This window comes from Eptatretus burgeri, chromosome 9, assembly GCF_056783735.1.
Source record: "Eptatretus burgeri isolate ZD-2024b chromosome 9, Ebu_testis_v1, whole genome shotgun sequence".
Lineage (NCBI taxonomy): Eukaryota > Metazoa > Chordata > Myxini > Myxiniformes > Myxinidae > Eptatretus > Eptatretus burgeri.
The window spans coordinates 1,192,676-1,214,113 of record NC_140969.1 but is presented as its reverse complement, the minus strand read 5'-3'; the positions used below and the strand labels follow the sequence as shown (position 1 = coordinate 1,214,113).

Below are 21,438 nucleotides of genomic sequence, written 5' to 3'. Positions count from 1 at the left end.
CGTCATTTTTCTCCCCATACAATTTAGCCCTGGAGGACCCTCAAAAATTTTCTGATTGATCGGATAAACTGTTCGACTTGTGCAATAATGACGTCATAACGGAGCCATGTATGACATCATTAAAAATAATCATTTATTTTCAATAGGGAGGACTTGACATGTGCCAAGTTTCAATTTTTTCCATGGAGTGGTTTTGTAGATGGAGGTCCAAAGTTTTTCCTTTTTCCCAACATGACTGCTATACCATGTGACCTACGACGTCATTATTATTATTATTATTATTATTATTATTATTATTATTATTATTATTAAAACATTCTACGTGAGTAGTAGCACCACCGATGGTGGAAATTTCATGTCGATCGGATAAGCGGTTGCAGAGAAAACAGAAATTATCACGGACGGATGTGCATACCTATGTACATTCGGACAACCTGAAGACTTCATGCCTCCGGCGACTTCGTCAGCGGAGATGTAAAAATCCCTGTTTTTGATGCAAGCTGTTTCAGTGAAATTTAAATTGAAAGACGTGAGTGATTTCATTGGTGAAATTGAATGAATTTCTAATTTTTAAATCCAATTGCTGTCCTGGTGACACGTGATTTGGAGCTCTTCACATATACATGTTATCCCAGTTTTGTACTTCTCCCCTCTCACATGCATCTCCTCTGCTTTGACTCGTATTATTATTGTACGAAAAGAAAAAAGATCCACACAAATGCCATCAGGCGATCAATCAATTAAAAGTAAGGCTGTGTTCTGTTTTTGTTTGGATATGTAAATATCCTTTTGTGGCGTTTCCCTTGGTTTTTACATGAACCTATTTATTATTATTATTATTATTATTATTATTATTATTATTATTATTATTATCATAGCTCATTAAACTTATTCTGTTTTCAAATTTACTATTTTGACTCGTTTACTCTGCAGAGTGCTGCTGGAGTCACGTCGCAAGTCGAAGAAGATTACGACTCGGGGAATCTTTGTGGGTGCCCGTGTGGTGCGTGGCGTGGACTGGCAATGGGAGGACCAGGATGGAGGGAGTGGTCGGAGGGGGAAGGTGATTTGATTTGTGGGTTTTTTTCTTCTTTACATGAGTGAGGCTCATGGATTAAGAGCAAGGTAGAACTGACAGTGGGACAAACATCAGAGGAAAGAACGACCAGGAAACGAGGAAAGGGAGGAAAGGAGGGAACACTGAAACTAGCAAGTAAGATGATTGGGTTAGGAAAAGGAACCCTTTGAATGCTGAACTCCTTGGACTTTCGGTTCTCCCATCCTTGGCTCACTGGCCACTCTGCATTGTGGAGGTTTGAGTAGCGGCTGGTAAAACGGCCACCAGGGTTAAAAGGGTTAATGGGGGTAATAATGATCATGGATCACAATTGGGGATGACAAGATATGACTGCACTGCTTGCTTGATGCCCTGGAGGAAGGAGTGAGACAGAACAGCCTCTAGAATGTGGTTCTACTGATGGGGGAAGTGAGGGATAAAAGATATGAGGTGTGCAGTCTGCCTGGATTTTGGAAGTTTAAGCATGAGGGGGTTACTAGAAGAACATTTGCATCCTGGTGTAGAGAGGGAGGGTCAGACGACTAAGAGAGCAGTCTGGGGAGCAGTATCGGAGAGGAAACGGTAAAAAACAGACATCACCGACCTGCCTGCAATGCGAGAGCAACAGACCTTGTGCTTTGGCCTCACCACCATGGGATTCCAATTGTTTTGAGAACTATAGATCCCACAGAATCCAGGATAGACAGATGCTGGGGAACCAGCCCATAGCGGAGAGCAGTACTCCATCTGCATGTCCTTTTGTCATTGATTATTCTTCTTCCTGTTTTATTTTTCCTGCAGTACATAATTCCATCAAATACTTGTGGTTTTTTTGTTTGTTTGTTTGTTTTCCTTGAGATTCTTTCATTCAAAAGTGTTTGTCAGTGTTTTTTTATTTATATTTTTTATTTTCTGGACTCTCGTTAAGAATGATGTTAATTTGTTCCATTAAATCTAAAATGCCTTGAAAAGACTGGAAATGAGATTGCTCTGATGTCTTGCAGAATGGTATCCAGTGCTTCCAAGAAGTGCTTTTGCCTTCATCATCTATCTATAATTCCAGCAATGTGTGTGTGTGTGTGTGTGTGTGTGTGTGTGTGTCTGTGACCGCTGTTTCTCGACAACCGCTGGTCCGATCTAATTGAAACTTGCCAGGTATATTGCTGGGGACCTGAGGATGTGCCAAGGTTTGATATTAATCGGACAAGTGCTTCCCAAGTTATGGCCATTTATTTACCAAACCAATGACAAGACACGTTGTTGCGTGGGCGTGGCCGATGGGGAAGGGAAGCTCAGCCGCGTTCCCCATTACGGGTTACAACGTACGGGCTTCCGCAGAGTGATGACTTCGTGTATTCTAATAATTTCTCGATTTCTTGTGCGCATTTATAGATAAACACAATGCCGCAAGTTATGATCGTTTTCATATGAGACGGTGCATAAATTTCAGTAACATCATTGTGCTGGTGTGCTCCAAACCAGGAAGTAATTTTTTTTTTCTCTCATCTCTTCTCTTTTTGTTTTTCCTTGCGATGACATTGCGAAAAGGCAAAATACGTTGGCGCTAATTGAGTTATTGGCCATTAAAACCTAAATTGCGAATCATCATAACTGTGATATGCGAAGTTCCGCGCCACGCACGTACGGGCGCGCGAGAGTGAAGAAACGGCCTGTGTGGTTGTTGTTTGTTGTTCGTGGTTGGAATATTTATTTATTATTATTATTTTTTTATGGGCACGTACTCGTAATAATGTATGGATTTTGTGCACCATGGACATGCTCATGTGATCCAAGCCTGCCTGATAGGTGTGAGCAAACTGTATAATTTTGGGCGATGCTGAAGTGAACTGCAAAGGAAATGGTGTATTTTGTAGCTTTTGAGGGGGTTTAACAAAACCTCTTCACTGGACAGGAAGGGGCAGTGAGATCCAGAGGCAATGACAGCTCATAGTGGAAGCCAACAACTTTTTGAGATATCTTGTACATAAATAAATAAACAATCAAACAGACAGAAAGGGGTGAAAACATAACCTCCTTCCACCTTTGGTGGTGGAGGTAATGAGCTCAGGTGTAAATAATCACTTTCAAAACCACACACCAAGTTAATTCGCCTCCACGTGTGTTAAATTGTGATTCTGATTATTTGAAAATAAAATCAGCTGTTCCTGTAGGTTTCCTCTGCTGGGTGATGCATTCCACAGCAAAGACTCAACCAGGAAAACCAAGAGGCTTTCAAAAGACCTTCAGGATAACGTCGTAGAATGGCACAGGTCAGGGGATGGGTAGAAAAATATTTCAAAGGCCTTGAATATCCCTTGGAGCACAGTCAACACAATCATTAAGAAGTGGAAGGCGTGTGGTACAGCCAAGACCCTGCATAGATCAGGCCATCCCTCCAAACTGGATCCACAAGCAAGGAGGAGACTGATCAGAGAGGCCACCAAGTGGCCAATGACAATTTTGAAAGAGCTACATGCTTTTATGGCAAAGACTGGTCACTGTGTGCATTTAACAACAACATCCCAAACACTCCACAAGTCTGGCCTGCACGGGAGGGTGGAAATAAGAAGGGTCAGGTCAAGTCAGGTATGGGAGCATGCGCCAGAGCAGCGCGTCGCTGCGTCCACTTTCCGCCGGTACTCCAGGGGTCTCCATCTGGCCATTCCCCAGGCAGATGCCTGGCCCATCCCCATCTCCTTGAGATGCCGATCAACCTGCTGCAACCACGAGGCACGTGGTCGGCCCATTGGCCTCCTCCCCTCACGAGGATCCCTCGCTGAGAGAATATGGTGAGCTGGATCAGCGTCAGGAAAACGAGCCACACTTCCATACAGCCACAGCAGCTGATGCTCATAGACGATGCAGGTAACAAATCTCATTTGAGTCTCTCTCAGCAACCGCTTATTGGACGTAAAGTACGACCAGTGATAGCCAAGGATTCTCCAAAGAGACCTGGTACCAAAGGAATTGTCTCCATCTCAGATCCTTGGTCAGAGTCCAAGATTCACATCCATAGAGCAGGACTGGAAGCACCAAGGACCTGAAGACTTGGACTTTCGTCCTCCCGCACAGTGCCACAGCGCCACACCCTGTGATTACTGTGGCAACGCCACACCCTGTGATCCAGTGAATCCATGACTCCCAAGGCCTGACCCAGACGTCTGTTAACCTCTGGCTCACAGCCAGCAGAGACATGAATATCACTGCCAAGGTAAGTGAATCTCTCCACAACCTCAACATCCTCACCACTAACAGGAGCAGACAGGATAGTAGTATCCAAGATGTCATCGAAAGCTTGGATCTTAGTTTTGACCCAGGAAACCCATAATTCCAGTGGCTCCGACTCCTCATTCAGCACCTCGAGGGCCCCCAAAAGGAAATCTCGAGTCTCCGCAAAGATGACTGCATCATCTGCGAAATCAAGGTCTGATATCTTGACATTCCCAAACGATGCACCACAGCTTGATCTCTCTGACATCCTTCCCAGAATCCAGTCCATACAAGTGCTGAAAAGTGTGGGGGCAAGTACACACCCCTGACGAACTCCCAGTAACAACTGGAAATGTCAGAGATGGTAGCACCACATCTCACAGCACTCTCAGTACCAGAGTAGAGTTCAGACATCAGATTGATCAGTTTTGGTCGCACCGCACAAAGACCAAGAATCCTCCAGAGAGCATCCCGAATCACTGAATCAAACGCTTTGCAGAGATCAACATAGGCTGCAAGCAGCCCCTGCCGAAACTCTCATCTGTGTTCGGTGAGGACACGAAGAGCAAGGATACGGTCAATCTTTGACCTCTTTGGTGTAAAGCCTGACTGCTCTGGACGCTGGTGCTCAAGCAGATGGTGGTGAACCCTATTAAGAATTATCCGAGCAAAGACCTTGCCCGGCACTGAGAGCATCGTCACCATTGAGAGGTAGTTGTTGCAGTCTTGGCGATCATCCTTCCCTTTCCAGAGAGAGACAACAAGGTCCCTCTTCCATTCAGTTGGGATGATGCCTGTGTTCCAGACAGAGCACAGAACTGCATGCAACGACATGAGTGCAGCGTTTCCACCAGCCTTGAGAAGTTCAGCATGGATGCCACAGATCCCAGGAGCTTTACCCCATTTCAACTGGTTCACCGCATCCTGTGTTTCCACAAGGAAGGTGGACCACAGTTGATTAGAGGGTCAGCAACAGGGATTGTAACACCCCTGACATCCAACTCAACAGCTGGTGGATCAGCCTGGTATAACCACTCAAAGTAACTGGCCCAGCGGGCCTTCACTTCGGACTCCTCTGTCAAGAGCAACCACCCTCTGCTCTAACTGCTGTACACCGAGGGATGGGCTTGGATGAACGCAATGCGTGAATTCCCCTGCATGCAGGACAAGAATCACTTGACCACAAGTGATGCTCTACCCCCTCACAGATTCCTCGCACATCGGCCTCCTTGTCCACCCTTAGTGCACGTACAGTTTTATGCCTCAGCTCCCTGAACAGCTCAGCTCTGCCATTTAGCCTAATCCTGCGACTCTGGTCAATGGTGTCCAGTGTCCCTTAAGAGACAAAATTCTTTTTCGCCCTCTGTTGAGTTCCAAGACATCTCCCGACAACATCAATGATGGTGGTCTTGAAAGCACTCCACAACTCTTCAGGATCCCCCGAAGCACCCAGAGCCCCCAAATCTCCAATCAGTCGATTCGCAAACTCCTCAGCTACCCTCTCATCCTTGAGCTTGCCAACATCCAGCCTAGGCTGGGATGGTGCCATTCTCCTGGATTTATGGTGCAACTTAAGAGTTGCTACAACAAGCCGGTGGTCAGTATTGAAGAACTGAGTACTCCGGAAGACCCTGCAGTTCTGGATCATCCTTTAACGACCACCAACAAGCACATGGTCAATCTCCTTTGCCACACTGCCAGCATTGGAATACGAAGTCCAGCGATGAGCTTGTGGGTGCTGAAACCATGAACCAGCCGCCCGAAGTCCATGACTTCTTGCAAAGTCAAGGAACTTAGTGCAATTCAGGTTCACAATTCCAGACCAATGGGGACCAACACATGTCTCATAACTATCCCTATCAGTTCCATTCAATGCATGGAAATCCCCCAAGACTTGAAGTGTATCTCGTCTGGGGCACTGATCAACCACAGACTCGAGTGTGGCATAGAATGCATCCTTCATGGTGAGATCACTCGCCTCAGTTGGAGCATAAACAGAGACCAGGGAAATGACACCCAAGGAGTGACGAATCCTTCGTCTCATAATACGCTCGTTCACCGGTGTTACCTCAATTATCATTGGAGTCACCTTATTGGACACAGCTACAGCAACTTCTTGGGCATGGGAACCATCAGAGCTACCAAACCAACAGTAGGTGTAACCACCCACCATGATCTCGCCGCAATCCGGTCTCCGAACCTCAGAGAGTGCTGCAATACTGATGTCCAAACGCTTGAGCTCAGATGATAACAGAGACAGGTGATCATCCTCTCTTCGTGATGGGATATTCCAGGTAAGCATCCTAAGGGACCGCCGCAGGTTAACCCAAGGAGACCGCCATCTGGTGGACGACACCTCAGCACCACTCCCGCAATCTGACCCGGGAATGTTACCCCATGGTTTCCCTCCTATCATTAAAGATTGGGGGTCCCGAAGGCTATGCCCCAATCCCGTCATCCGGTGAGCTGCCCTGCGAAGGGAAGCTGCGCAGGAGGTACTCCCACGGAGTGGGTTTTCAGATTTCTTTGTGCTTCTGGAATGTTTTGCAGAATGAAGGGTTTTCTGGTGGCCGGAGTGTAAATCCTGCCACCAACCTCCTAATAAGAAGCAACCCAACTGCAGGAGGACGTCCGCAGACACATTTGGGCACTGGATATGGTTGGCCGTTGGCTCACAAGGAGCTCCTCCACCCTTTCACAAGAAGGAAGCCATTACTCAAAAAAGCCCACCTTGAGTCCCATTTGAGGAATGCAAAAAAACACTCCGAAGATTCTGAAGCCATGTGGCAAAAAGTTTTGTGTTCTGACGAAACCGAGATTGAACTTTTTGGCTGAAATACAAAATGTTGCGTTTAACGCAAACCCAACACAGCACATCAACCAAAGAACACCATCCCTACTGTGAAGCATGGTGGTGACAGCATCATGTTATGGGGATGTTTCTCATCAGCAGGGACTGGGGCACTTGTCAGGATCGGAAGGAAAAATTGATGGAGCGAAATACAGAAATATCCTCGAGGAAAACCTGCTGCCCTCTGCAAGAAAGCTGAAACTGCGACGGAAGTTCACCTTTGAGCATGACAACGTCCCTAAGCACACAGCCAAATCTACACTGGAGTGGTTTAGGAACAAAAAGATTAATGTCCTTGAATGGCTCAGTCAAAGCCCTGACGTAAAGTCAAGTGAACGTTGCTGTCCATCAACGCTCATCACACAACTTGACTGAGCTTGAACAGTTTTGTTCAGAAGAATGGGAAAATATTCCCCAATCAAGGTGTGCAAAGTTGGTAGAGACCTCTCTCAACAGACTCACAGCTGTGACTGCTGTCAAAGGTGATTCCACCAAGTATTAACTCAGGGGTTGGACACTTATCCAACTAAGATATTATAGTTTTGTATTTTTCATTAATTTTCTGAAATTCGTGGAATTTGTTTTTCACTTGGAAGTTGGGGTTACGACATGTAAATAAAGATGTCAAAAAAATCTGATTTAATGCAATTTAATTCCAGCCTATAAGGCAACAAAAGGTGAAAATTTAGAAAGGGGGTACGTACACTTTCTTGAGGCACTGTTTGTGCTTTCATCTTGCTGTGCGCTTCAAATACATCCCTCCTAATCTCCACATGGACTCATTCGTTGGAATATTCTTTACATCTCCTAAGAATGTCCTCCTTAATAGGAATTCCCCACCCCTATTATTCTTTTATCACTTTTAGATCCTCAACTTCCCACACTCCCCCCACCCCCCTCCCAATGGAAGCAGTTCCACAGTCTCTTTAATCTCATTCTTCCCTCCAGGTCTTTAAGAAAGCTGTTCACAACCATCTCGGATCATCCCCCATCCAAAACCATGACCTCTTCTACCCCTGTTAATCCACCATCCCCCAAGCCCACATTTTTCTAAAAGTTCCAGTTTTCCCTTCTTAAGAGTTTGCACCTGTGTCCATCTTATCCACCCCATGTGTCCTTCCCTACCCCCCATTCCCCTCCACATCCCTTATTTTCCCAAGTTTCCCTCTATTTTGTCCCTCAACCCTACTGTTGGTGCCCAACCCCCACCCTTTCTCTGTCTACAGTTCCTTTTGTTATGTTGCGTCCTGATTCGTTCTGTATTTTAACTCTTCAATGAGCCTCGACTTTGCATATAAAATGCCCTTTCTGTGCTCTCACCGTGTAATCTTTTAACACGCTTTTGATTCAAAATTTCTATCACGTTCTGTCCACACTTCCTTGTGTGTGTGTGTGTGTGTGTGTGTGTGTGTGTGTGTGTGTGTGTGTGTGTGTGTGTTTTTTTTTTTTTTAATGCATCTGCTGATGAAGTCGCTGGTGGCATGATGTTTTCGGGTTGTCCATACGTCTGTTCGGGCTAATGTTATTTGTTTTCTCTGTAACCGTTTATCAAATCGGCATTAAATTTTTACCATCGGCGCGACTACTCATGTAGAATGTTTTAATTAAAGTATGATGTCATCGGTCACGTGGTATGGAAAAAGGGGAAAAAAATTGAATCTCTATCTCTGATATCGCTCCATGGAAAAAAATTTAAACTTCACACATGTGAAGTACTCCCCATGGGAAACTAGTGTGACTTTGTTTTATTTATTTATTTATTTTAGCCCGCACTTGCTAAGCAAAAAGCAGGGTTAAGCAATCGGTCACGTGCGTACGTGTGTCTCTGCATTTTGTTATTCCCTTTTCTCTGGAACTGCTTGTAAGATTGACACAAAATTTTCACCATCGATGTGACTACTCATGTAGAATGTTTTAATGAGAATTATGACATCATAAGTCATGTGGTGTGGCAGCCATGTTGGAAAAAAGGAAAGACTTTCGACCTCTGCATCTCTGAAACCGCTCCACGGAAGAAATTGAAACTTGACACATGTCAAGTAATCCTCATGGGAAACCAGTGTGCGTTTTTTTGAATGTCATAGGTGTCTTCGTTATGACATCATTATTGCACGTGAAGAACGCTACATCCGAACATGAACTGTACCGCTATTGACTGTAACAGTGTAGGGTGCTCGGCAAGTGGCTTAAGCACTCCTATGAAATGGTTGATGAGGAACGGCCGGCTTGGCAAGGGATAGCAAGCTGATTGGTAATGGCGCATACCCGGAAACATTGCCGATTTCTTAACATTTTCAGATTTCGACTTTAGTCCGCATGATCCGATCCTCCAAACTCAAGTAATATTTCGATGATATAATTTAATTAGTCCGTGAGAGTAGATCATGGAAAATACATCCATCCATCCATTGGGACCATATTCTGTGCGAGCATCGGTGCTGCCTAAGCAATCTCCTTGGCTATTGGACGCAATCCTGGACGGGTCGCCACTCCGACACAGGATACCAGCAAGCTGGTACTCATTTTGCCGACCTCAGAAGGATGACAGGCAGTCAACCCCACCTGGTATTAATTCAACAGCTGAGCAGGATTTGAGCTCAGGATCCTAGGATCCCAAGCCCACCACTCCAGCCATTAAGCCAACACCAGGCATGTGTGGAAAATCAAATCATATAATGGATGACCGCTCCAAGCTCCTAGTTTGAAAACTATAGCACTTACAAAAGCGATGTATACGGTGATTCGTAGCAATGTCGATGAGGCTTACGATTATATGAGTGAGGAAAGTGGAAAAAAAAACAAAAACATTTTGAGTGCTTTATCGTTATTAAACTATTATGGCCTGTTCCAACTCAAGGCACTATTGAGCAGGCTGAACAAAATGGTGAATTAAGTCCCTAGCGAGGGAAAACGAGGTGACTGATAATGCATGGAGGTGACCGATGATGCGCCGGATAAAGGATATAATTAATTAATTTGATTAATTGTCTTCATTAATTAATTATTAACGGCTGTTAATGATCTTCAAAAGGGTTTTTAATTAACCCAAACACCTAATTTTCACTCTTACACTTCCTTGGAGTTTTCTTAATTTGCATGCAATGGTTCAGGCTGCGAGGTTTTATGGTTTTGAAGTTATGGAGGAGACGCGCGCACACGCACACACACACACACACACACACACACACACACACACACACACACACACACACACACACACACACACACACACACACACACACACACACACACACACACACACACACACACACACACACACACACACACACACACACACACACACACACACATCTGGAATTGCCTTGTAATTCACAATCCTCCATCTGACCTTTTGCTCATGTTGCGTTCCATTTTTAAGATTATCTTGTTCTTCCCATTTATAATAACCTGAGTTTCCTGGAAGGCCAGAAATGGATAAAATCATCATAGTAGAGGACCTGGCTTAGACATGTATGCACTTAATTTAGGAGAGGATAACTCAACTGTTTTAGGCTAATATGACCCCAAGGAACAACTTGGGATGTGTGCCAAAATCTCGATCCGGGACTAACAGCCTGAAAATGACCACGCCTCTTTTAAAAATGACTACACCCTTTTTCATTGAAAGTGCTACTTCTGACATAGCTGTATCTTCTAAACCGTTGGAGTTACAGAGTTTCTGAGGTGCTCAAAATGTTCAGAATGGCCATGTTTATTCATTTATTTATTTATTTTGGGGGGTCATAGAAGAGTGTAAAATTTCTAATTTGATATTTTTTATGAGAAAATGGCTAAAAACCGTTTTATTTACCATACTTATTACCATACATACTAGAATTGCCATATATTTATTAACTTAAACTTTCCGGACTTAGAGCAAAGTTAGATTTGTGTCATCTACTGGAGTTGAACTGACAATTTGGAATTTGAACAAAACAAGGGATTTTTAAAAAAGAAAGAAAGCGAGCATTTGATTAATATAAAGAAATTGTATTTTCAATCATTTACATACTATTATCAATGGAATGTTAACTTAAAATGAAAAATAAAAAACAAAAGTTATTACTTAAGTAGGCAGCAGTATCTCGAGAGCTTAAATGTTTCAAAGATCAGCAGGGAAATTGCCCAACCACCAACAATACAACTTTTTAAAACCACATTAATACTGTTTATGTGTCACGTAAACCAGGGTCAGGACCATGAAGAGTAACACAACAGAGTCCAGGTCTGAGGATGATGAGCAGTGTTCATTCAGTGATAGGGTTTTTACAACAATGACCTCCTTTGCATTTCCAGTACTTGCAACACTTGATCCCAGGTATCCTGCAGGAACACCCATTTTTGCGAGCACACTTGCCACATGTGCAGGGATTTGGCAGGCCTTTGGGTTTGGAGATCACAATCTCAGGGACTAATAAACTGCCCCTTCTTACAAACCCATAAGACTTGGCATTCATAATCAGGGTGGCATCTCTAAATGGGGCTTGGACCCACAGCTGCTGTTGGTAATAGCCTCTATGGATATGTTTCCTTGCATTAGTTGAGGTGCAAGTGGTTCTCTCAAAGTCCATCTTGAGGGCATTGCTATCAAATGCAGTGAGACGCAGGTCGTCAAATGTCTCCAGGTCTGTTGATGGTTTGAGACACTTGACCAAGAATGTCTCTGCCATCTGTATTGCACTTTCTGCTAGCTGAGGACAGTCAAAATTCAGGATCAGAGAGGAATTTCCTGGTTTGCGGACAGCATTCAGGGCTGCAAGTTTAGTTGATATCTTGCTGGTTGTATCGCACCCAGTCAGCGCATGGAGTGCTGGGAAACACTTTGTGAGCTCATCTCCCAGTGCTATGCAGATATCGTGGAGTGGTAATATTGATCTTTTCACTCCTGAGTTGTGGACGAGCCAAAGCTCTTGGAGGCCAAGATCTCTCCAATTGACTGTGATGTGGTATAACAGGCACACAAAGACATCTGTGTCACCTGATGACAGCGTCATGGATGTAGGTCCTGACTGGTGACTTAGAATGTCCTGCACATGGAACATCATCCTGTCATCAGCTTCCTCGTGTGTGCAGTTGAGCCGAGGGAATGGAGAAACACACCCAGCTGACACCATCCATGCATGTGGTGATATACCGAGGTATAGAGGTTTGGTTCCGTGGTAATTGGTGGTGAGCCACTCAACATAGAATGCCTGGAAAGCAGTTTTGCCGATGGAAGATGACCAAAAGTTCTCTAATACCACTGGAACATTTTGGTTTGGTGATATCACATTGAGGACAACCATTTCTTTTGACTTTCTTCTTCTCCCCCTCTCTCCATTCTTGATGCTGTCCTCTCTGTAAGCATCAAAAACGATATGGATCTCATCACAGTTGTGCCCAGCTTTGGTGACCATAGATGTCAAGGCAATAGCAAAGTCATGGAATGTCTTGACGGGTGGATCAAGCTTCTTTAAGGGGACCTTTCTCACCAAGGCCATGAAGTCGATAATGATGGCATGGGTTTGTGGGGAGGTTTCTGGCCCTTTTTTATCTATTAGTGGGCACAACTTCAGCAGCTCAGTCCCAAGTTGTGATTTGGTACTCTTCCTCAAGTAACCATCTTCGTCAACCACGAAGAATGCAGAGTTGGTGATCTCATGCTTGAGTAGCTTCTCAACAGTGAACCCCCGGTGACTCCCATACTCAATAAACATGAGAGCTTTGATTGTCTCATCTTTGATGTCTGCTTTGGGAGCCAATTTCAAGGTGGTATTAGGGGACGTAAACTTGATTTTGCTAATAGTTGAGTGTATCGATATCGACTTATTTCTGAGTCGATCATTGATAAAATTAGCACAAGCAGTGCTGCCCTCCTTGATACAGCACAACAACTTGTCTACATTTACATTGGTCACAATTTCTCCAGTGAGAACATTCTTCAGTGCTACCTGGTTTTGTAGAGGACTGCATACCTTCAGGAGACTCCTCTATGTCTTGCACCATCCCAACTATCTTAGTTGCAGTACATGGGTTGAAGTCGTGGTGAAGTGAGAGTTCTCCTTCGACATCATCCTTCATCTTCAGGAGGTCAACGTACTGGTCTTTTTTATGCTTGATAATTCCCCACAGAGCTACTGCTTCCTTCTGGTGACCCCAATTATCCCCCCACTCATTTTGGCAGGCCGATTGTAGCACTGCTCTCGCGCCTGGTCAAAGGGCACTCCACTACCTTTCTTGGTGGTGTTCATGACAAATCCACGATTCATGTATGAGTTGTAGAGGAGTGGGAACTTCTCCTTCAGTTGATAGCAGTGCTGTAGGAATAATGGTGTCCATCGAGAGTAGTTTGTTCTCCCAAAAAAGAAGAACAGTGAAGTTGCCCTCTCCATAGTACTGAGGTAGAGAATCCAGTCTCCAGAGCACAGAGAATTGGTCAGATCCCTGACTATTGGGAACAGGTGGGAAACGTATGTGTTCCAGTAATTAAAGGACTGGGACAGCGATGCCCTTTCCTTAAGGTAGACTTGAAAGGCTGCTTGGATGGTGTGATATTATCTATAATATAATGAGATATTATCTCTGTGACACTGGATGGATAAGTCATTCTCTCACTCTCTCTCTCTCTCTGGATTTTGTAGCACTGGTGCTATGAATAAATCAAAAGCAGGCTGAGTGAGTGATAATAGGGTGCATAGAGTGATAGACAATGGGGTACATAGATTTTAAAAAGGGCGGTCATTTTCGGGCTGTTCGTCCCGGATAGAGATTTTGGCACACATCCCAAGTTGTTCCTTGGGGTCATATTAGCTTAAAACAGTTGTTATCCTCTCCTAAATTAAGTGCATACATGTCTAAGCCAGGTCCTAGACGATCACCATTGTCCCCGTCCCAACCCCCTATTTTTAATTCCACAGCCTTGCCAAGCAAGTAATCCTTCACAACTGTCGATTTGAAGATCTTTCCCATTCACAATGCCTCCAAAATCCTTCCTCCCTCTGGAGAACCTCACACCAAGTCCTCCAAGCAAAACCAGAACTCATTTTGCTTTTCCTTGCATCCCATCAGAGGAGCCAACCTGTAAATGAGAGTCACAAATCTCTTCTTCTTCTTCTTCCTCTTCTCCGTCTTCTCTTCTCCTTCTTCTGCTTCTCCTTCTCCTTCTTCTCCTTCTTCTTCTCCTTCTTCTTCTTCTCCTTCTTCTCCTTCTCCTTCTTCTTCTTCTTCTTCTTCTTCTTCTTCTCCTTCTTCTTCTTCTTCTTCTTCTTCTTCTTCTTCTCCTTCTTCTTCTCCTGTATGCAGCATGTGACTGTGGGTAGCATCATTTGCTGGGAATGGAGTTGTGTCACTGATGCAGTGCCCCCTTTAAGTTCAAACAGGAATTTGTAATGTGTTCATGTTGCCGGCAATAGTTTGTCTACTTTTCATGAAGGACACCGTGAGATCTTTAACGTCTACCAACTAATACTGTCAGACGGGGCATCCGGTTTAACATCAATCTGAGGGACAACGCAAATATTGATACCTCACCCTGCACGCTAAACACCACGATGAGAGTTTTTGTTGGGTTGAGATTTGAACCTGGTACACTAGACAGCTTGGATGCGAGTGTGCAGAGACTCGTGGCTTCCTCTATCCTGCCAGCCCTCTTGTAATAACAGAAAGCATTATACAGTACAGTATTGTATTTATAAGTAAGGAGCAAACAAAGCTGATATGAAGTGATGGGCTGTGTTGTTATAGAATGAATATGCACAATAAATGTGATGTGGCTGTTTCTGTTAAACACTAATGAGTGGTTACACACAGCTTTGGACGGATTCGTTTTTCCTTTAGAATGTGAAGAATCAAAATATCTTGCATTATATTTGTGGTGAAAGCCCAATTTACCCATGGTCCACTGCTTCTTCCATCAGGTGACGGAGATCCAGGATTGGAGTGCCGCCAGTCCTCGTAGTGCCGCCTACGTGTTGTGGGACAATGGGGCGAAAAACCTCTACCGTGTTGGCTTTGAAGGAATGGTAGGTCATGGAGGGGGTTAGGTGAATGAGTGACATTTTAGAGGTTAGGCCATGGAGAGGGTTAGGTGAATCATGGAGGGGGGTAGGTCATGGAGGGGGGTTAGGTGAATCGTGATATGCTTCATCAAATGATGTAATAGTCTCGTGTCATAGTTGTTATCGTGTGTGCATTTTTCTCTGAGGTGTGTAAAAATTTGCTGCATCATGTCGACTGCTTCTCTTTGTGGAAATTTATTCAATCCATTTGGAAGTCTGTCTTATCGTGAACTTGCTTGTGCAGTGCACTTTGGTCGGTATTTTTGGATTGCTGATTATACCGACTTGTCAAATGTCAACCAATTGGTGGCTTTCCGTTTTTTTACAAGGCTAATTACCAAGCTGTTAGGTGGACCAAGGTGGACAAAGGTTATGTTTTCATGCCTGTCTGTTTGTTTGTTTGTCTGTTAGTGTTTGTCGTTCTGGCTGGCTGTCTGTGAGCACGATTTCTCAAAAAGTTATCGACGGAAGACGAAACTTGGTGGGCACGTTGGGTGTGTGATGAGGGCAAATTGATTATATTTTGGTGAAGATTGGGATTAGGATACGAGTTATTTAAAAAAATTTTTTTGAAGTTATTCTTCATAATTGATCCATCTGACGTTATCAGAAGTGAGCATGCAGCATTAACAAGCACTCTTTTACCTAAAAGCCAATCTTACCAAATCCATCACTAAAATGTCACTCATGTTAATGACATGGACTGTGCCAAAATATTAATCTATACTTACCATTAGAAAAGGTATTTGTTGAGAAACTTTACTACATCTAAGGCCTAAACGATGCTTTCACCACGAGACACTGTTGCGGGGCCGGGACGTCGGCCGCGGAACGACAGCCAGATGGAGCTGCAAGTCTGCTCAACCGATCGCCCAGAATTCAGATCGTCGCCCCGGATAAGTCTGGAGTCGACGGGTCCTTGCTTTGGACCGTGAAGGGTCAATATTTCCACCACGTGGTACAGGGTTATTTGCCAAATCTTCAAAATACCTAGAGACCACGTGGCGATCTACCGAGCCCTCACACCCTCGACGGAACTCGTACGGAAACGAGCCGCTTAGCGCGCTCGTTCCGTGTGCGATTCCGGGTCGTTTAATCGCCGAGAACCGTTGGTCCCGATTACCCTGTTACTCCGGCAATGGCTGCTCACTACCCAACACGCGACACGCTCAGTCAATTCAAGAATGGACATGACGAGCTGAGAACATTCAACAAATGGGGATTTATTTATACAATTGGTGGGGAATAAAGGAGGCACGTAATAGCAGAACTAAACTGACTAAAGTCAGGCAATGCAAATGTATACAGCACAAAGCACTTATCCAATTCACTACTTATTAGACAGGGTCCACACACACACACACACACACACACACACACACACACACACACACACACACACACACACACACACACACACACACACACACACACGCAGACAGAAGTAATTGTGGCTGATGCCTTTATTGCGGACTTTAACTCGGACGGACAGGTGAGCTGAAGCCCAGGGTCTGTCTTGGACCTTCCCACCTCGTGTGGTCTTCAAGCTGTTGAGACCGGGCACCAGCGAGGGCAAGCTGGACCCAACCACCGCGAGCCTTTCCGAGCTCCGGCGGATCCCCTCGCGCTCCAGAACACGTGCTGGTGAGACGAGGCGCCGATCCTTTCCGGCCCGACGCGTCGCTTCCCCGAAGAACCACCGACCAAGATGAAGCCAAGAAGTCGCACCCAGCCGGGAACCAAGCAGAGACCACGAAGAGCTCCACGAACCAAGAAGAACCAGCCGAACAAGACCAACTCCCTCAAACCAAGCAGAGGGTTCGCTTCTTATTACTCTCAGGCCCGCCTCACTTCCAGCGTGACTCATCCGCCGTCGGTGTGGGCTGCCGCATTCCATCCACCCCCCAACCCCCCGTGAGTCAAGTTATGCCCATATTAGGCAAGGAATTCGGTTCTGAATCCATTCTGACCACACCTGCATTCCAGCGAACGCGCGGAGGATGCCGGGAGCACAGGGTTTTCGCTGGTTATTCGTGGCATCGTTGTAATGGTCGTTTCGTTGCTGTTGTCGCGGAAGATGGGGTTTTCCAATAACAAATCGCAGCGCATTTACATTTAATTCCCATTAGACAAGGGAAAGGAACCCTGACTAGAAACACAGACTTATCGATGTAACTGTTCTATAGGAACCTGAATGTTGAGTGTGATCGTGGTTTCCAGACTTGCAACAACACCACGTCCGGCCAGGCCACAAAACAACAACCCCACGCCCAAGCCCCCTGTGTACATCATTGTTGGAGATGTTTGAAGTTAAACAAACGATGCGAGACTTTCTCGCAACAGGTGCTCAAAACATTGGAAACACTTAATGTCAATATGCTCGCTATACAGAAGGAAATTAAGTATGCGAACGACATACTCGTTGACCTACAAGCTGCTGCAGCCGACTCGTCCAAACGTACCACAACGTTTGAGACCTACACCATCCCCAAATTGGAAAAGGAATGAGCTGAGAGCGTAAAGAGAATCAAGGTTTTATGCTAGTTAAGGAGATCCTCAATTTTGAAACAAAATCTCCTTTTCTACAGGATCAAGTAGGAAAGATGAGAGAACATGAGGAAGGGGATCAGGAAGGCAGTCATCACACTCGATATCCCCAAGGAGAGAGCGAACGAGATGTTTGTAAACGTGCATCGACTACTGCGCAAACCCCGGCCTGAAGGAGATGCAGCACAGAGTCCCCACGTCCTTGACCCAATAATCACAAGGTTTATTACCACGTTTGACTGCGAGCTAGTAATGGAAGCTTTCATCAAGAAATCGTGCAGTTCGTCACATCCCCAGTTCAATGTCTAAACCGACATGCTCCCATCCCTGAACCAATGCCGATTCCAGCTCAAGGATATTGCCTTCTATCTGCAAAAGGAGAAAAGGAAATAGACCAGGATTAAAGTCGTCGGGACCATCCCTTCGCCTTGAATTCCAGGACAAAGTGGCCGCCAATACCCCTTGGAAGACCAACCAGGATTAGAAACTCTGCTTGTTACATTGACCCTAATGGAATCAAAACTTAATGATCGCTATATTCTTTAGTGTACTGGCAGACCCCGCTGTCCGCGCACCCCGCTGTCCGCGCACCCCGCTGTCCGCGCACCCCGCTGTCCGCGCACCCCGCTGTCCGCGCACCCCGCTGTCCGCGCACCCCGCTGTCCGCTCACCCCGCTGTCCGCTCACCCCGCTGTCCGCGCACCCCGCTGTCCGCGCACCCCGCTGTCCGCGCACCCCGCTGTCCGCGCACCCCGCTGTCCGCGCACCCCGCTATCCGCGGACCCTGCTATCCGCCGGTCAGGAAGTGTGACCTGCTTCGCATATTCACGATTTTTTTTTTTGGTTTAAAAAAAAAAAAAATTTTTTTTGCACTTCAGGACCGGTCTCCTTTATCCACCTGGGAAATTAGAAATCGGCAAACATCACAGCATTGCATTTTAAAAAATGTACAAAAATGGATCTCCTTCACTGCAGCCCAATTAGCTGATTGCACTTCCAATCATCAGCAAGGTCATAGAATCCATCATTATAGTTGACCTAAAATCATTCCTTTTCTCCAACAGCCTCAACTCAGATCATCAATTCGGATTCAGACCTGGACACTCTATCTTGGACATGTTGCTTCTCTTCTCCCAATACTCGATGAAGGCCCTCAATATCAGTCATCAAATCAGGGCCGTCTCTCTGGACACATCTCGAGCTTTTGATACAGTCTGGCATCCTGCCTTGCTCTCCAAACTGTCTGCCTTTGGAATCCAAAGCCAACTCTTGGCTTGCTCACTTCCTCCACTCTTGTAGCCAACATGTGGCTCTCAATGGAACCCTTTCATCTCCTTTCCCTATCAAGGCTAGAGTACCCCAAGGCAGTGTTCTTCGCCCCATCTTATTCCTGATATTCATCAATGATCTCACCGACTCTGGAAAATCCTCATCTCTTTGCTGACGACTCCACACTCTGCGGTGACATTTCTCATCCTTCAGACAGACAGCAGCCTCTTCCCTTTCCTCAGACCTTGACAAAATCACAAACTGGTCAAACACAATTTTGCTTACGTATCCATATTGTCCACCCTTTGCGTTCTCCCTTACCCCTCATCATTACCTGCATCCCTTGCCTGTCCATCTCTGTCTACTTTCTCCCTCCGCCCTGATGTTGGTGTTTCCCCTTTCTCCTGCTGTGCCCTTTGTTTGTGCAGCATTTTTCAGGAATGTATTCGCCACGAATAGCGGGATCCGACATTACTTTGCTTCATTCTAGTACCGATTATCTTGTAAACATTTTGGGTTTTTTTGTTATTATTTTCTTCTATCTCCATATGCTATACTTACTGGTATACACTTCTTTCAGTGTTCTCTTTAGTAGGCTCAGATGAGTTTAAAACCGTGTAAAGAGAACGATAAACACTTTTGCATTACTCATTTGCTAAATTACCTGTAAAACACGGTGTCACTGCTGATAGTGTCTGAAACAATATTTTTGTTAATATTTGGTGTCGGAATGTGACCCGTACCTGCCGACTATGTACGGGACGTAATGGAGAGAATAATTTTTTTTAGTGTGTGCACCAAATAGTCAGCTGCTATGCCTGACTATTATGCAATGGTAAGAGTAACTTCTTATTAATATAAATATTTTCATTCCCCACTTATCTTGACATGATACTTTATCCAGTCATAATGTAATATGAAATGTGTGACTGCATATGTTTCATATACGTATTATATGTTGTTAAATATCATGCAAACCACATCGCTATGGTAAAGGGTGATTTAGGTGTTACGTATGATATGTTTAAAAACATATGATATGTTACATCAGCCCTGAGTGGGCTGATGGTCATCTTTTGAGGTTGTAGTTCAGACCTCTGCTGAATCCAAAATCTGGAAAATGTCATGGACATGAGACTAGAGTCAATTTGGGGGAACCCTCCTGGGAGTCCCCCTGATCTGAAAAAAATAAAAAAATAAAAATCGAAGACCAAGCAATCCTGCAGACCATTGAGTAGAAGGGCTGTATCGGGTTTCAGAGCAATCAATTGGTAAATAATGGTCGAGTAGGGATCCAAACTTTCAGGGGGTAACCCCCCCCCCCCCGGGAGCCCCCATTATCTGAAATCAAAAAATCTATGCCCGTGACATTGTATGAAAAATCTAATCGATGAAATTACATTGAAAAATCTGTGACATTGTGGGTTTCTTTATGGTTGAAGCTCTCCATCCTCCAACGATCCACAATGTCAGGTGGAAGCATCACTGTGATTGGTTTGAGGAACAGAGATATATCCAAAACGGTCAGTCCAGGAAGAGAACCATCGTTTTTGGTGGCCTCTATTTCCTCGATGGTGTCACTAAACTTCTGAAAAGTTTTACGGTCATAAGGAGAGACTTGAGGCAAAAGTTCCAGCTTGTTTAGAAATGATTTTGTCACTGCTTCATCACTGCCGAATCTTTCTTGAAGGCGATTCTAAACCTGCTCAAAACCAATATCAGGGTTAGAAGTGTAGACTCGGTTAACACTTTCTACAAGTGGTTGGATTCTGAACCATCAGCCATATGTTGAACTATGAGGTTAAGCTGTTCATCGGATGCTAATGGTACTCCTTTGATCATATTCTGGTTGGCCGCACATCATGTCCTGAATTTGTCAGGCTTATCGTCAAACACAGAAATCCTATTCGAAACTAAGTCTCAATGAGACAGATAGTTTACACAGTCCTGCACGGCAGGCATCACTGATTGCATGATTGATGGCTTGACTTCTCAACCCAGTAGTGAATGGCGAGACAATGGTAATGTTGTTGCCAGATGTGTGTTGTACTCCCTCGCAGCATATGTGGTTACAGCATGGTTGTATAATGGATTTGATGAGAAATAACCTGATTGGTTGTCGGTTGTAATCCCACTGGACGGTGAGGTAAGGTCAGTATACACCATGGGATACCGAGCGGTCATAACCGGAGTCGGGTTTGTGACCCACAAGCTCATAACGGGGCACGTTAACACAGTGGGGGTTGATGTGCAACCGTGTTATGTAGCATTGGATGGGTGATGACATGAGATGGTAGTGCACCACATGCTTTGAAGCCCTGGAGGGAAGAGTGGGATTGAACAACAACATAAAGCCAGTTCCACAAACATGAGAAAAAAGTTGAGGCAGGCAGTAAGCCTGGATTTTGGAAGTTAAACAAGGTGCTGATTGCTGGAAGTACATCCAAGAGTAGTGGGGGAAGGTTGGA

The 21,438-nt window shown here is 44.9% G+C and overlaps 3 protein-coding genes across 5 annotated transcripts in view; 1 reads left to right on the top strand and 2 right to left on the bottom strand.

The window, feature by feature from the left end:
* LOC147019407 (uncharacterized) overlaps positions 1-21,438 on the bottom strand; it is a 520,827-nt gene that overhangs the window by 302,545 nt on the left and 196,844 nt on the right. The window lies entirely within an intron of this gene.
* Positions 1-21,438, top strand: part of MIB1 (MIB E3 ubiquitin protein ligase 1) — a 231,431-nt gene that overhangs the window by 18,303 nt on the left and 191,690 nt on the right. For both annotated transcript variants that reach the window (XM_085893862.1, XM_085893861.1), the window contains exons 3-4: positions 934-1,063; positions 15,014-15,118. In XM_085893862.1, coding sequence (XP_085749988.1) covers positions 934-1,063; positions 15,014-15,118 — 235 coding nt within the window. The remainder of the gene's footprint in view (positions 1-933; positions 1,064-15,013; positions 15,119-21,438) is intronic.
* Positions 11,249-12,726, bottom strand: LOC147019409 (uncharacterized). Its single transcript, XM_085893865.1, has one exon. The coding sequence runs from the start codon at positions 12,596-12,598 to the stop codon at positions 11,366-11,368; it is 1,233 nt and encodes a 410-aa protein (XP_085749991.1). The 5' UTR covers positions 12,599-12,726; the 3' UTR covers positions 11,249-11,365.

Excerpts from the sequence above, each read along its gene's own strand:
- LOC147019409 (XM_085893865.1), bottom strand. The coding sequence starts at position 12,598 with ATGGCCTTGGTGAGAAAGGTCCCCTTAAAGAAGCTTGATCCACCCGTC.